We start from the raw sequence: 15052 nt of genomic DNA, 5'->3' as shown, positions 1-15052 counted from the left end.
TATCCAAATAGAGGTAGATAGATAGACGATGGTGTTTGTGATGACATCATGTTCAGATTGTTTACTCGCCTCAGATCAGTTGTGTCCCCGCTTGCACCTGATGCTCCTGCGATGGCCGCTCGCCGCTGTTTGATCCAGCTGCACCGGCTGCTGCGGCCGTCTGCCTCGACCGGACTTCAGCCCCTGTCTGCCCCTCCCACCCGACAGCAGCAGGTCGGTCCCTTTCCTCAACATCTGATTAGAGATCTAAGCACAGGTCAGAGGATTCATCCTCTGAGTAACATGAACGGGTGTCGGACATGTCCGTCCTCCAAAGTAACAAACTGTCCTCGTAGGTGCTGAGGTGTTTCCACGGCAGCCGGCTGAGGGCCAAAGGTCGTCCCGTCTCTGCACACGTCCTCAGTGAGGATGACAAGAAGAGCAACAAGTCCCTGGTCGTCCACGACGACCTGTTCGAGCAGGTGTCCAGAGACGTGAAAACCAAGGCCTCGTTCAATAAGGTGGTGGACGCCTTCATCAAGACTGACGTGAGGCGGCGAGGACATGTGGAGTTTATTTATGCCGCCCTGAAGAAGATGCCGGAGTTCGGCGTGGAGAGAGACCTGACCGTCTATAACAAACTGCTGGACGTGTTCCCCAAAGAGGTGTTTGTCCCTAGGAACTTCATCCAGAGGATGTTCAACCACTTCCCCCGGCAGCAGGAGTGTGGGGTGCAGGTGCTGGAGCAGATGGAGAACTATGGTGTGTGTATGAGTGAGCGAGTGTGTGTGTGTGTGCGCACGCACAGTACAACACACTCACCTCCCTGTGTTCCAGGTGTGATGCCCAACGCACAGACTAAAGTGCTACTGGTGCAGGTCTTCGGGGAGAAGGGTCACCCCATGAGGAAGTACCAGCGGATCATGTACTGGTTCCCAAGGTTCAAGCACGTCAACCCGTTCCCCGTCCCGCTGCCGCTGCCTGAAGATCCCGTGGACCTGGCTCGTCTCAGCCTGACTCGCATCGCTAACGACCGGGACGCTGAGGTCACCGTGTACCAGGTACCAGACCCACAGGCACAGGAACAGTTCCAAGAACAGTAAGAGTCACAGGAACAGGAAGAGTTTCAGGCATGAGAAGAGGAAGAGTTTCACAAACAGGAACAAGAACAGGAAGGGTATCAGGAACAGTTTTGAATGTCCTATTGCTCCGCCCACCAGATGCCCGGCACAGACGTCACAGAGAGCGGCGAGCAGAGGACACGCCCACATATAGTTGGTAAGGACCCCGTCTCTGTGTGTGTGTGTGTGTGTGTGATAGACACCTGCAGACAACCAGGATGCACTGATCTTCTCTCCCTGGTGACGCAGGCATCCAGAGTCCCGCCCAGATGGAGCTGCTGTCCAATCACGACCCAAGTCGCCCGGTGTTTGTGGAGGGACCCTTCCCTCTGTGGTTGAAGACGACCTGCGTTCACTACTACACCCTCAGAGCTGACCCTGCCCCCCCAGACCAGAGGGTGAGACAACCATAAATCAGCTGCTAACAACAACAGACCATGATAAACCCAAACACCCCACAGGAGGAGGAGGTGTACGATCCCGAGCGCTGCTTCGACTATCCTCTGCAGCTCGACCTGGACCTGGAGCGTGACCTGGGGGACGTGGAGACTTTTGACGTGGACGACTGTAAGACATTGACACTGAACAAAACACACACGTTGATAACAACAAACACACACTTAGGATGGACTTCATGGACAGGGTTTCCATCTCCACTCAGCAGGGGCAGCAACCTCCCTGTGCTCGTGTGTGTGTGTGTGTGTGTGTGTGTGAGAGGGGGGGTCAGATCAACAAACGTATGTAAACACACATTTTCATAAGACATTACTGAGGTGGTGATGGAACGATGGGATTGGCTAATGTGTGTGTGTGTGTGCATCCACCCAGTGGACGAGGGTCCCGTCTTCGCCATGTGTATGACAGACCAGGCAGACCAGAGGACCCTGAACCAGTGGATCTCTGGTCTCCAGCAGAACAACCCTGTCCTGGGTCATGTTCCCACGTTGTTCCGCCTGGACGTAGAACACAAGCAGATGAGTACAGAGACCCCACCTCCAGGGGGACCAGAGGAAGACCAGCCCAGGAGGATGAAGCAGTGACCGGCCAAGTGTGTCTGTGTGTGTGTGTGTGCACGCGCCCCCCACAAATGAACCATTAAAGTGATTCAATCAGCTGATTGTTTATTGTTTTTCTTCAGCATGTAAATATCAGCTGATCTTTCCACAATAAATAAACGTTATAAATCGGTTGTAAATATGTTGATCAGACGTTTTCTGCGGTCTGTGTTTGCACAGGAAGCGATTCCACACAAACACAAGTCTCTGAGGTTCCGGGTGGTTCTGTGAGAACACGTTGGGACACACAAAACAATGTGTGCAGCATCAACACCAGCATAAACAGAACGTTCCCTCTGCGTACGAACACGAGAAGAATAAAACGTACTAAAGGTTTGTTCCAGACAGCGTTCCGTGACTCGTTTGTGTCGGTTCGTGTTCTTGTGTGCACAGGAAGTTGTTTGGCCGCTCAGACGTTCTGACAAACTCAAAAGATTTGGAACCATGACGTTTGTGTATTTACAGGTTCTACAGCAGAAACAAATACCAGCTGCAGGAGGTGGAGAACCGACAAATACAGGAGCTTGGTTCCACACACATACACAGCTGTGCTGCGTTCATGCTCACTGCGTGTACAAATATCAGGTGTTGGCAGACGTGTCAGAACACGTTCTATCGTTCTAAACCTGATCTACAAATTATTGGTTTTATTTGGTCGGAAAACATCAGGAACGTTCTTGTAACGTTGTGTTAACTAACAGACAACATTCAGGTTTCCTTCCTCCTGTGCTGGCTGAAGTAAAGCTGCTGTAGTTGTCGCGGTAGAGTCTCGGGTGGGAGTCAGGGTAAGTGCTTCAGCCACAAACGCAGGTCTGAGTCACGTTTTACCACGTCGTCCATGAACATCTCAGTGGTTTAATTTCATCCAAAGAAAAACAACATGTTTACACGGGAAGGAGCCTGAAAAAAGTTCAGGAGAACGTGGAACATCTCCGCAGCAAGCGTCAGTTTCAGTGTTTAAATAATAAAATCAGATCAGCTTCAGTGGAACCTCCTGGAAAACCGGCAGTAGAACCAGGAGAACCGGCAGGAGAACTGGCAGGAGAACCAGGGTAAACGACCGCACAAGAAAATGAGGTAAAGCTGCTTTTTGGGTTCAGACATCCCGTTAGCACGTCCTGTTAGCATGCCCTGTTAGCACGACGTTAGCGTCACTTTCAAAGTGAGAAAAAAAAAACTGCTATCAAATAAATAAAGACGACGAATAAAATGTGGGTCATCTGTCGGTCCCGTCCACCGTCGTCTCTGCTGTTGATGGCTGCTCATCTGTCCTGGTCTGTGCTCGTCTATCGTCCTTCAGTCCATGTGTGTCTCTGCAGGACAATCAGAAGAAGCAGACATCATGAAGAAAAAGCAGTAGACATGGAGACGTTGTCCTGCTGCTTGTCGTGTCTCTCAGGTGTGTGAGGAGGGCTTTCACCTGAGACACTGAGAACAGAGAACGTATGACAGTGGGGATGTAGGACAGAGGACGTATATCGGTGAGGACAGAGGACAGTCTGTACCTGCGGCGGCAGCGTTCTGCTGCAGCTGGCTGGTGAAGAAGCGCGTCCTCTGGGACAGCTGCTCGTCCCAGGCGTCCAGGATCCTCTGGCGGTCGACAGGCTCCAGAGCCAGCGTGTGGGGATGGACCTCGTCGATGTGCGTCCTGGCGCCGTCCACACTGTGGGAGTACTGCAGTTCGCCGCACACCATGCACACCAGCAGCTGGTTCAGGGGGTCGTAGTCCATCAGATAGCGGCTCCTCCACGCTGCCTCCTCCAGCGCGCCGTCCTCGCCGGCTGCGCTCTCGTAGTCGGTGAAGAGAAGCGGCGACTCGTCTGTGGCGACAGAAGAAGAAGACGACGGATGAGGTTGGATTTCTGGTCCTCGCTTACATCAGGACACGACGTGGACTTTACCGTGAACGGCCGGTGGCTGATGGGAGAACGGGAAGGACGCGGCAGTGGCAGAGGCATCCAGGGAGTCGCTATGGAAACAAGAAACGTCAGCAGATGATCGTCAGTTAGAGTAAAACCAACACACACAGTTTACCTACCTGGTCAGGTACTCCGAGTCCTCAGACGAACGCTCCGAGGTCAACCACTGACCTGAGACCTGAACAGACACAACCAATCAACCAGTCAGTCAGTGAATCAACCAGTCAACCAATCAAATCAGAGCAGCCAATGACAGGTGAGGTGCGTCCACCTGTGCCTGCGTCTCCTGGGGGGGGTGAGGGTCCTTCCAGGTGCTCCTGCGTGCGGTGCTGCTCCTGCGAGCAGCCTTCCGGGCCCTCTGCTCCTTCTTCTTGATCCTCCAGTACTCCCGTTTCCTGCGCAGGAAGTCCTCGTCCGACTCCCCCGCCAGCGGCTTCGGAGGCGGCAGGTTGTTGGGCGGCGGCGGCTGCTTGGGGCTGGGGGGCGGACTGTCTGCCGGACTGAGGGGGAGGCGGGAGCTGAGCGGGGGCTCGATGGGATGGAGGTCGATGCTGGACAGTGGGTTGTCGGGGGGGTGCAGAGTGGGGAGGAGGGACGGCGAGTCCACGTCCTCAGACGTCCACTGCTCATCCTCGGGAGGCGGCGAAGCCAGCGCGTCAGGGGACTCATGGGCGGGGGGACTGACGGCTGGCATCAGGTGAGGGGTGGAGCCGCACGGGTCAGCGGCCACGTCTTCGTCCTTCACCGCCTCCAGCACAGGAAGAGGCGGAGCCTGGGGACGACACAACGCTTGATCATGTGACTCAGTCGCACGTTCACCTGAGAGATTTACTTTACTGTTACTGAAACTGGATGTACGTGTGTGTGTGTGTGTGTCACCTGTGTGTGTGTCACCTGTGTGTGTGTGTGTGTGTCACCTGTGTGTGTGTCACCTATGTGTGTGTGCATGTGTCACCTGGGTGTATGTGTGTGTGTCACCTGTGTGTGTGTGTGTCACCTGTGTGTGCGTGTGTCACCTGTGTGTGTGTCACCTGTGTGTGTGTGTGTGTGTCACCTGTGTGTGTGTCACCTGTGTGTGTGTCACCTGGGTGTATGTGTGTGTGTCACCTGTGTGTGTGTGTGTCACCTGTGTGTGCGTGTGTCACCTGTGTGTGTGTCACCTGTGTGTGTGTGTGTGTGTCACCTGTGTGTGTGTCACCTGTGTGTGTGTCACCTGGGTGTATGTGTGTGTGTCACCTGTGTGTGTGTGTGTCACCTGTGTGTGCGTCAGCAGTCTCTCTCTCTGTTGAACCTTCAGTCGAGCTCTCTGCTGCCTCTTCATCATCTTCCAGTACTCCCTCTTCCTCTGCAGGCTGCTGCCGGCACTCAGCGCCACCACACTCTGGCCACGCTGTGGCGCCGGAGAGCCACTGGTGTGTGCTTCCTGTAGGAGGGGCGGGTGCTGGAGGGGCAGGTGATGCAGCTTGGGCGGCTCCGGTGGGCTCAGGTTCTGATGAAGGGTCTTTGCGGTGAAAAGCCTCTGGGTTCTGCATGGGGAGGGTGGGTCCTCAGTGGGGGCGGGGCTCGGGTTCACAATGAAGGTGGCAGGGGTTTGGGAGGCGTGTTCACAGGTGAGGGGGGGCGGAGGCTCATCGTGTGACAGAACCGGCTCGTCCATCTGAGGAGAGGTCTTGAACTGCGGGCTCGGCGACCCGGGCGGGTCCAGCTCGTCAGAACCGGGCTGCCAGCTCTTGATCTGCAGCGTCAGGTCGGCGGCGATGGGCGTCACCTCGTCCCTCTGGAAGAAAAGCTGCGGCAGGTTGAGCTCCAGCTCCTCCTCGGCCCCCGGCGTCGCTGCGCTCCACCTTCACCTCCGCCGGCTCGCTCATGCAGTTCGTCACCGAGCTCAGCGACTCCTCCAGCAGCTTCTTCATGGACGCCACAGCGAGCAGCGTGGTGGCCTGGCTGTCGGCGCTCAGGCCCGGGTCCGGCTCAGGGTGGGGGCCCGGAGGGGGCGGGGCCAGGTGGGCTAGGGGCAGGACCGGGGGTTTGACGTCAGGACAGAGGGTTTGCTCCGCTACGGAATGGACGTCCACTGGCAACATGCACTCGCTCTCCTGTTTGATGTCATTGGCCAGCGGGGCAGCGGGGACGCAGGGCGGGGGGCGGCGCCTGCCGACAGACGAGCCGGTCGGAGGCCGCGCCGGCCTCCGTCTCTGGAACACGGAAGTCGTCCTGGACTGGGCGGCGCCCTGCTTCAGCCTGGCCGCCCGCGCCGCTCGCTGCTCCCGCTTCTTCACCCTCCAGTATTCCCTCTTCTTCGCCATCCTCTGCTCCTCCGTCAGTGACGGGTCGAAGGCGGGCGCTGACGGCAACGGAGTTCCAGTGGACACGGACATCTTCATGACGCAGCCGCCAGACGCCGCCGGTCCTCCGGTGCTGGTCGGCGGGTCGGAGAGCGTCAGATGAGCTGATGTGGGCTGGGTTGGTCTGATTGAAATCAGCGTGGCGTTGGCGCGGCGTGACGGAGCAGCGAGCGGAAAGGGACACCTTCACCTGAAGGGGGGGCGCAGCGTCCTGTGCCCGTCGGCCGGCCCCTCCTCTCGTTCCTGGTAGGTGGACACCTGAGGAATGTTGACGCTCACCGTCCCGTCCTCCTTGATGAAGCCGCCGATGGTCTCGGAGGCGGGGCTGAGGGTGGCGCCCGCCGCCTGACCCAACGCTCTGGCCCTCCTCATCTCCTCCAGGATGGACTGGTACCGTTTCACCCTGCGCATGAACGAGTCCTTCTCCTTCAGCCGAACCTTCATCTCCATCGACAGCTTCGCCCGCTGCTCGCGCTTCTTCACACGCCAGTACTCCCTCCGTTTGGCGATCACCTGCTCGGGCGTGTCGTTGGGGTCGATCCTCGGCAGGTTCCTGCTGCCGAACACCGATGTCAGCAGCGACAGGGATTTACCTCGAAAGTTCCTCTGACTCATGAAGGTCTTCTGAGCCTCCAGGAGTCTGTGTCTGGGCGTTTTACACCTGCTGGCACCGCGGGAGAGGCCCAGGTGAACGTGACCTGGGGCCTGCGGCGCTTTGTATCCATTGGAGTTCAGTATTCGGACGTGCGCCCCCTGCTGACTGAGCACGGTGGCACTGGCCGTCCCCGTGTGCAGTTTGTCCCGTCTAGGAACGTTGACGGATGCTTTGCTCCGACACAGTCTCTGACTGGCTGCTCTCAGGACCGACTGAGACGAAAGCGATGTGCAAACGCCGGTGTCCGGCGGCCCGCTCCTCCGTGGCGCCCGCCTCTCGGATGTCCCATCGGCGCTCTGCCTCCTCTCTCTGGCCTTAGTGACTCTCACCGCCAGCTTGGCTCTCTGCTCGCGCTTCTTGATCCTCCACTGCTCGCGGCGCCGCGCCGCCTTCTCCTCCTCCGTCAGGCACCGGACACCTTCAGCCCTCAGCGCGTCCGCCAAGGCACTTCCTGTTTGAGGGGTTGGGTTCGCTGCGTCCTCCGTCGCTGTCGGCAGCGAGGGTTGGGTGTAACGCGCGGCTCTGCAGGCTCCGTGCACGGATGCACGCGGCTGAGGCGGGGGAGAGCCATTGGTCATTCCGGTGGTTCTGAGCGGAGGCACTGAGGAACTGGTGCTGAGGCAGGTTCCACCAGTGGACGGTGGGGTCACGGGACCCCTCGCCGTGATGCCCCCTCCAGCTTTGGCGGGGCTGGAACATGACGATGGCGACTGAGGCGAGGTCTTCTGGCTGCTGGCTCCACCCCTGAGCGTGACTGCAGGAGGAACGCCACTGTGGGACGGGCCGGCGGCGCTCAGGTGTGCGTATTCGTCCGGTTCGTCTCGTGCCACCGTTCCTCGCCTCTCTGACAGTCGAGCCCTCTGCTCGCGCTTCTTCAGCCGCCAGTATTCTCTCTTTTGCGCGAGAGCGGAATCGTCATACTCGGAGGCGGGCCGGTACCGCTGGGAGGCGGAGCCACCTTTACCTTTGATGGTTGTCATGCTACAGGACAGCCCATCGGCTCTTCACCGACCGCACACACTCAGTTCATTCCTTCCCGCGCTGTCAGTCACATGACGCCGCTGGACCAATGGCTGCAGTGGGTGTGGCTCTGCTGAGCAGACGCAGCTTCGCTGAGACATCACATCGGTCGGCAGGCGTCCTGAGGACAGAGGACAGATTCACTCATTCATATAACCACAATTAATACATTACTTAATAAATTCTCTTACGTTTCACAGCCGCTGTGATTTGAAATCATTTAAAATTTGACTGATTTCAGCCATCCATTCGTGAACACCTCACCATGGATTTTAGCAGCGTGAACACATGAATTTCACCTTCAGAGAAATGAAACCAACATTCACAGCTGCTGTGAGACTGAATTCATAACACAAACCTGTGAGTGTGTGTAGAAAACAGGAAGGAAGCAGCTCGGCACTGTCCCTTTAAAACTGTCCCCGTCCATCACAAACTGCCATTTTTTTACTCTTTATTCTCCCTGTGTTGCATTAAAACATCCGGTTGAAGCTCGTTCGTCTGTGAACAAACTACACGGACACAAACAAACGGACACGATCGCTAGGAAATGTGTCCTCGGCGGCACAATGGACACATCTCCCTGCTGCTGTCCACACGGCTGCCTGTCTCAAAGAGGACCAAAACACGAGCATTGTTGGACAAAAGTCGAACCTCTAGAAAGACGTGGAAGAAAAACATGCATTTCAGTTACCTGAGCGTTACACCTAAACTTTCCGGGACAGTTTTTAGTGAATGTCTTTGGACAGATTAGCGGGACACTGCAGCTAACACACAGCGAGCTGCCTTGACAACGCTCAAGTACCCGGATGTGGAAGCAGGATGTGTGTGTGTGTGTGTGTGTGTGTGTGTGTGTGTGTGTGTGTGTGTGTGTGTGTGTGTGTGTGTGTGTGTGTGTGTGTGTGTGTGTGTGTGTGTGTGTGTGTGTGTGTGTGTGTGTGTGTGTGTGTGTGTGTGTGTGTGTGTGTTAAAATAAGATAGAACTCAGTGAAAATAGATCTAAACCGTCTTCGTCGTGTAAAAGTGTCTCCAGCCGAGGACAAACTGGACGAATCGCTTTATAGTGTTTTCCCCCTTTAGCCGGAGATTAATCCGATTTAATCAGGTTTATTGTTCTGTAATCAAATGTGTGACATGACAGCAGTTTGTTTTAATCATTTACTATTTCATGATTTAATAACGTTTTATAAAAAAGCAACATAAATCATACACACACTGTGAACTGTAAATGTCACTAAATTCCAGACATTTCCGACATTTTGTCTGTCAGTTTTTGAACACACACGAAAACAACGAGCGAACACACAGTTCATTCCCGATGGCTTTCAGCCTCCAGTGCTAATGTAGCGGTAGCATAGCTGCCATGCTAGCGGGGCATCAGTTAGCTGCTAGCATTTCCTCGCACGGCAGGAAATGACGTTTGCTTCTTTTTGGTACCTGGCAGCTATTTACTGGTTTTAAGGTTTTAAGAATCAGGAGGGGATGTTTGTATTTATATTGGATAACAATCTGAAGATGAACCGTAAAACCTACACAACGTGCCACTAGCTGATGTCATGTATTTGATCACGATGCCAATATAGTAAATAGTAATACTAATTATTAATCCATTTTAGTAATATTAACTATTAATCCATTTGTAGTGGACCACTGGACACACACTGTAGCCCCGGAAGTGACGCAGGGGAAAACTACATAAAATATAATAAGAAGAAACTTTTAAATAATGATAAAAGACCCCCCCCCCCCAATACACACGCATACTGTCCCACAAGCATTGGCAGAGTGTGTGTGTGTGTGTGTGTGTGTGTGTGTGTGTGTGTGTGTGTGTGTGTGTGTGTGTGTGTGTGTGTGTGTGTGTGTGTGTGTGTGTGTGTGTGTGTGTGTGTGTGTGTGTGTGTGTGTGTGTGTGTGTGTGTGTGTGTGTGTGTGTGTGTGTGTGTGTGTGTGTGTGTGTGTTAAAATAAGATAGAACTCAGTGAAAATAGATCTAAACCGTCTTCGTCGTGTAAAAGTGTCTCCAGCCGAGGACAAACTGGACGAATCGCTTTATAGTGTTTTCCCCCTTTAGCCGGAGATTAATCCGATTTAATCAGGTTTATTGTTCTGTAATCAAATGTGTGACATGACAGCAGTTTGTTTTAATCATTTACTATTTCATGATTTAATAACGTTTTATAAAAAAGCAACATAAATCATACACACACTGTGAACTGTAAATGTCACTAAATTCCAGACATTTCCGACATTTTGTCTGTCAGTTTTTGAACACACACGAAAACAACGAGCGAACACACAGTTCATTCCCGATGGCTTTCAGCCTCCAGTGCTAATGTAGCGGTAGCATAGCTGCCATGCTAGCGGGGCATCAGTTAGCTGCTAGCATTTCCTCGCACGGCAGGAAATGACGTTTGCTTCTTTTTGGTACCTGGCAGCTATTTACTGGTTTTAAGGTTTTAAGAATCAGGAGGGGATGTTTGTATTTATATTGGATAACAATCTGAAGATGAACCGTAAAACCTACACAACGTGCCACTAGCTGATGTCATGTATTTGATCACGATGCCAATATAGTAAATAGTAATACTAATTATTAATCCATTTTAGTAATATTAACTATTAATCCATTTGTAGTGGACCACTGGACACACACTGTAGCCCCGGAAGTGACGCAGGGGAAAACTACATAAAATATAATAAGAAGAAACTTTTAAATAATGATAAAAGACCCCCCCCCCCCCAATACACACGCATACTGTCCCACAAGCATTGGCAGAGTGTGTGTGTGTGTGTGTGTGTGTGTGTGTGTGTGTGTGTGTGTGTGTGTGTGTGTGTGTGTGTGTGTGTGTGTGTGTGTGTGTGTGTGTGGTGTGTGTGTGTGTGTGTGTGTTTGGGGGGGGTCACCAGCACTCGTACCGGCGGCGGCTGAGCGTTCCGTTGCTCAGTGGTCCGTCCGTTCACCCGCTGCTCTGCCGCTGTTACTGTCTCTTTAAATTTACCCAGGAGCCCCTTAAGGAGCCCCAGGGGCCCCTGGTCCGGCTCCCCACCCTGAAGACACGCAGGAGCCTTAAATTACACGAGTGAGGCCCGAACCGACGCTTCTTCTCGACGTTTCTCTCCGTTTGTGTGAATCCATGAAAAGTTAACTTGGCTCCGGAGCGGGGCGCGTGCGGCGGCGGGAGGGGGAGGGGGGGCACCGTACGCGGGCTCGTTCCAGATGCCGAACCGGGCCGAACCGTGTTAGTGTGACATGAACCCAAGCAGCGCCGCGCTCCACTGACTGACGGAGGACGAGCCGCGCAGCAGCAGCCTGCCCGGTGATGGAGCAGCGGGAGGCGGCGGGCGGAGAACCGGCGGAGCTCCGGAGCACCGAGCAGCCAGAGCTCTTCTCCTTAATCATCGGCGGGGAGGAGGAAGCGACGCCGGAGGAGAGCCGTGTTCTCATTCTGGGGTGTTTGCCACCGTAAAGTGTCTCTGCCGCTGTCACGGCAACGGCCTTTGTCAGGCGGCCCGGTAATCCGCGACAGGAACAAAAGCAGAAGCAGATACAGCGGCGACAGCACGATGGCCCCTCGGCTGGGGCTCCTGTAAACAAAGGCTCCACAGCGCGGAGCACCGCGGGACTCTGGCGCCACCTGGCGGACTCAGCGCACACCTACGCCGCTCAACCAATCAGTCGATCAATCAATCCATCAATTCATCAATCACGAGGTTCTAAACAAAATAAAAATCACAAGGCTTTGACGAGGAACACAAACATGTCGCCAACTGCTTTTTACAACCAGTTTGTTTGGTGAGTGTGTGTGTGTTCAGGCCAGGTACTTGATTTGTTTTGAGGGAGGTTCATTGCACAGCTTCAGACAAGAGAAGACAATGAGTTGAGCAGATTAAAGAACACAAAACTATCTGAATGAACTAAATGTTAAAAATTCCCAGGTAACGTCCAAGGTATTAAAATACATATTAATTAAAGCTGGAATGTAAATACTAGTGTGCTTACAGGAAGGACAGGACTCACACAGGACGTGTGTGTCTGTTGTGTGTGTGTGTGTTGTGTGTGTGTTGTCTGTCTCCAGAGGACGACAGACTCGCCAATGGTCACGGCGAGGACCAATCAGAGGCTGGGATCAGATCTCCAGGAACCAGCTACTGGAGCATCACTGAGGGCCCGGACCACCCCCTCCTGCTGTCCCCGGCCCCAGGGCCCTCGGGACGCAAGTCCAGGGTGCAGCAAGCCTCCCGTCCCGGGCTGAGCCGCATCCCGGGCCGGGACCACCGGCGGTACTACCACGAGTACTGGCGCAGCGAGTACCTGATGGACTTTGACCCACAGCGCCATGGGATGATCTGCATGGTGTGCGGCAGCTCGCTGGCCACACTGAAGCTCAGCACCATCAAGAGACACATCAAACAGAAACACCCCGACTCGCTGCTGTGGAGCGACGCAGACAAGGACGTGATCCGCTCGGGCTGGGAGAGCCACCTGAGCCTCGGGGGGGCGCAGAGCTCCTACAGTGTTGCCACCGCCGCACCTTCAGCACACGAAGAAGACGAGTCCCTGGACTCAGGTCATCATGCTGCAGGTGCGTATGTGTGCCATCGGGGGGCGGTGTGAGTCAGCATGTTAGTGATTTTAGTTGTACTGAATCACAGGGATCCATTGTGTAAAAAGATTTGTTCACAGAATCCTTCCACACATCCACAAAGACGGAAACCAACAAATCTTTTCTGCCAGTGATTCAGTACAGTTTGTTCAACCGAATGATTCTGTTTTTGAGTGAATCGTTAGCAAACGGGACACAAAAGCGCATGTGTGTGATGTCCTCACTTCATCTAATCTGTCCACAGAGTCTCTGGATCCGGTCCCACTGCAGGAGCAGCCCCCCGCTAGCCTCTCTCCTCTCTCGGAGCCGCCCCCCTGAAGGCAGAGCCAGACCTGCCCGGACCGTCGGCTCGCACGTTGGAGCGTTACCTGAACGACTCGCTGCACGCTCTGTTCCGCCAGGAGTTCCTGATGGAGTACGAGGCGGAGGCGGGACGCCTTCTGTGCATGGTGTGTGGGGGGGAGCTGCCCTCGCTGCACCTGGACCACATCAAGAGCCACGTGCTGGACACACACCCCACCTCCCTGGTCTACAGCTCTGAAGAGAAGCACTGCGTCCTGCAGGCCTGGGCCCAGAGCCACGGTGAGAGGTCACGTTGGGGTCAGCTGGGGTCAGGTCATGGGAGGGTCACATGAGGTGAGGGTCAAGTGAGGGACCAGTGGAAGTCTGGGGTCAGATGAGGGTCAGGTGAGATCAGGTGTGTGACATCACTGCAGTGTCTGTAAGTGGTTGTGTGTGTGTGTGTGTTTGTGTGTGTGTGCAGCGGAGGAGCCTCAGAACTCGGTCCAGTCCGAGTCCGACACCAAAGACGGCGCGGTGAAGCTCTTCGCTCAGGACGGCAGCTCGGACCTTCACCCGGGAGGAGACGCCGCATCAACTCAGGACCCGGGTCCCATCAGCGCCGACGGCGGACAGCAGCCGCTGCACCCACCCAGGAAACGGCGGCTGCGGGGGGGGAACCCGTGGCGGCTCCGCCTCGACTACCTGGTGGCGTACGGGCCTCAAGGCCGCGGAACCTTCTGCATGGTGTGTTCTCAGGTCCTGCAGGAGACCAAGGTGAGCAGCTTCCGTCAGCACATCCACGACTGCCACCCCGAGACCACGGCGCTGACCCGGCAGGAGCGCCAGGCCATGGCCGCCGCTTGACCAAAGAATGTTCGGCTGACGCCACGCAAACACACAATGGTGAGTGTCGGTACCCGGAACTTTCCGCTGATTTATTTGTGTTTATTTTATTGTATTTTATTATTATTTATATTTATTTTTTTAACAATAGCAATAATTGTTTTATTTTCACAAAATATGATTATTTGTACATCTGACTTTTGAACAATAAAGTTGTTGAAGAAAGGCAGACGACCGTAAAGCGTCTGTTCAAGAAAAATCTGGAACATGTCATCATGTTCTGCAAAGTGACAGCGAGATGGTGTGGTGAACAGGGTCTTCTCTGACCAGACGCAGCTTCCTGTTGACTTCCTCCTGACTTCCTGTTGACTTCCCCCTGACTTCCTGTTGACTTCCCCCTGACTTCCTGTTGACTTCCCCCTGACTTCCTGTTGACTTCCTCCTGACTTCCTGTTGACTTCCTGTGTGCGCAGACATGAGCCCAAGTGCAGCAGACGTCCTCCATACGTCAGGAGACGCTAACGAGGACTTCCCCCCGGGTATCACCACGCCCAGTAAGATGGTGAAGACTGAGGACGGTGTGAGCGGCGGGAAGGGGAGGGGGGACGGTGCGGCGGCCCCGCCCACTCGCCACGGCCATTACCCCGGGAAGGACCAGCGGCGGAACTACCAGGTGCGCTGGCGGCTGGAGTACCTGATGGACTACGACTGCCGGCGCCATGGGCTCATCTGCATGGTGTGCGGCGCCACGCTGGCCACGCTGAAGGTCAGCACCATCAAGAGACACATCCAGCAGGTCCACGCCAGCTCGCTGTTCTACAGCGCCGACCAGAAGCAGCAGGTTCTGCTGAGCTACAACCAGAACGCGCTGCGCTTCATCCACTCCGACGACTGCTTCTTCTCCCAGGACCACAGCGAGCTGCTGCCCTCCCCCACTCACCCCAGCGCGTAGGACTCATCCTCCACCACTTCTCTCTCATTAACCAACAGACGAAGCTCCGACAGCTTTGTTAGCGTTGATGCTAAAGGCACTAGCTTGTTTTCAGGTACTGCACCTTTAAACGAGCAGGAAGTGATGTCAGAGCATCAGAGCAGAGTTCCCTTTGATTCGTGTCCCTCAGCGGGAATGGACACGTCTTTTACTTCCTGCTCGGAGCCGCTTGAGGAGGAACCGGAGCTGATTGACTTTTACAAAAACAACAAATGAGCACTTTGTCCTGGACAAGAATCTA

At 54.7% G+C, this 15052-nt stretch overlaps 2 protein-coding genes across 2 annotated transcripts; both read left to right on the top strand.

Annotated features, from left to right (window-relative positions):
- Window positions 1-403: 403 nt before the first annotated feature.
- ECSIT (ECSIT signaling integrator) lies at window positions 404-2140 on the top strand (the record flags this gene model as incomplete). The annotated part of the gene is made up of 6 exons (XM_078624403.1): window positions 404-741; window positions 817-1040; window positions 1200-1257; window positions 1350-1498; window positions 1562-1667; window positions 1929-2140. Coding segments are annotated over 6 exons (1087 nt in total), but the record flags the coding sequence as incomplete, so codon positions are not given.
- Window positions 2141-11411: 9271 nt separating this feature from the next.
- Window positions 11412-14772, top strand: LOC144741906 (zinc finger translocation-associated protein-like). Its single transcript, XM_078624402.1, is given in 6 exon segments — window positions 11412-11526; window positions 12168-12682; window positions 12942-13026; window positions 13029-13277; window positions 13459-13823; window positions 14380-14772. Coding segments are annotated over 6 exon segments (1722 nt in total).
- The last annotated feature ends 280 nt before the right edge of the window (window positions 14773-15052 follow it).

This window comes from Lampetra planeri, unplaced genomic scaffold, assembly GCF_965212315.1.
Source record: "Lampetra planeri unplaced genomic scaffold, kcLamPlan1.2.h2 scaffold_773, whole genome shotgun sequence".
Taxonomy (NCBI): Eukaryota; Metazoa; Chordata; class Hyperoartia; order Petromyzontiformes; family Petromyzontidae; genus Lampetra; species Lampetra planeri.
Note: the sequence above shows the minus strand (reverse complement) of the source record. Positions and strands in the feature narration are given on the sequence as shown.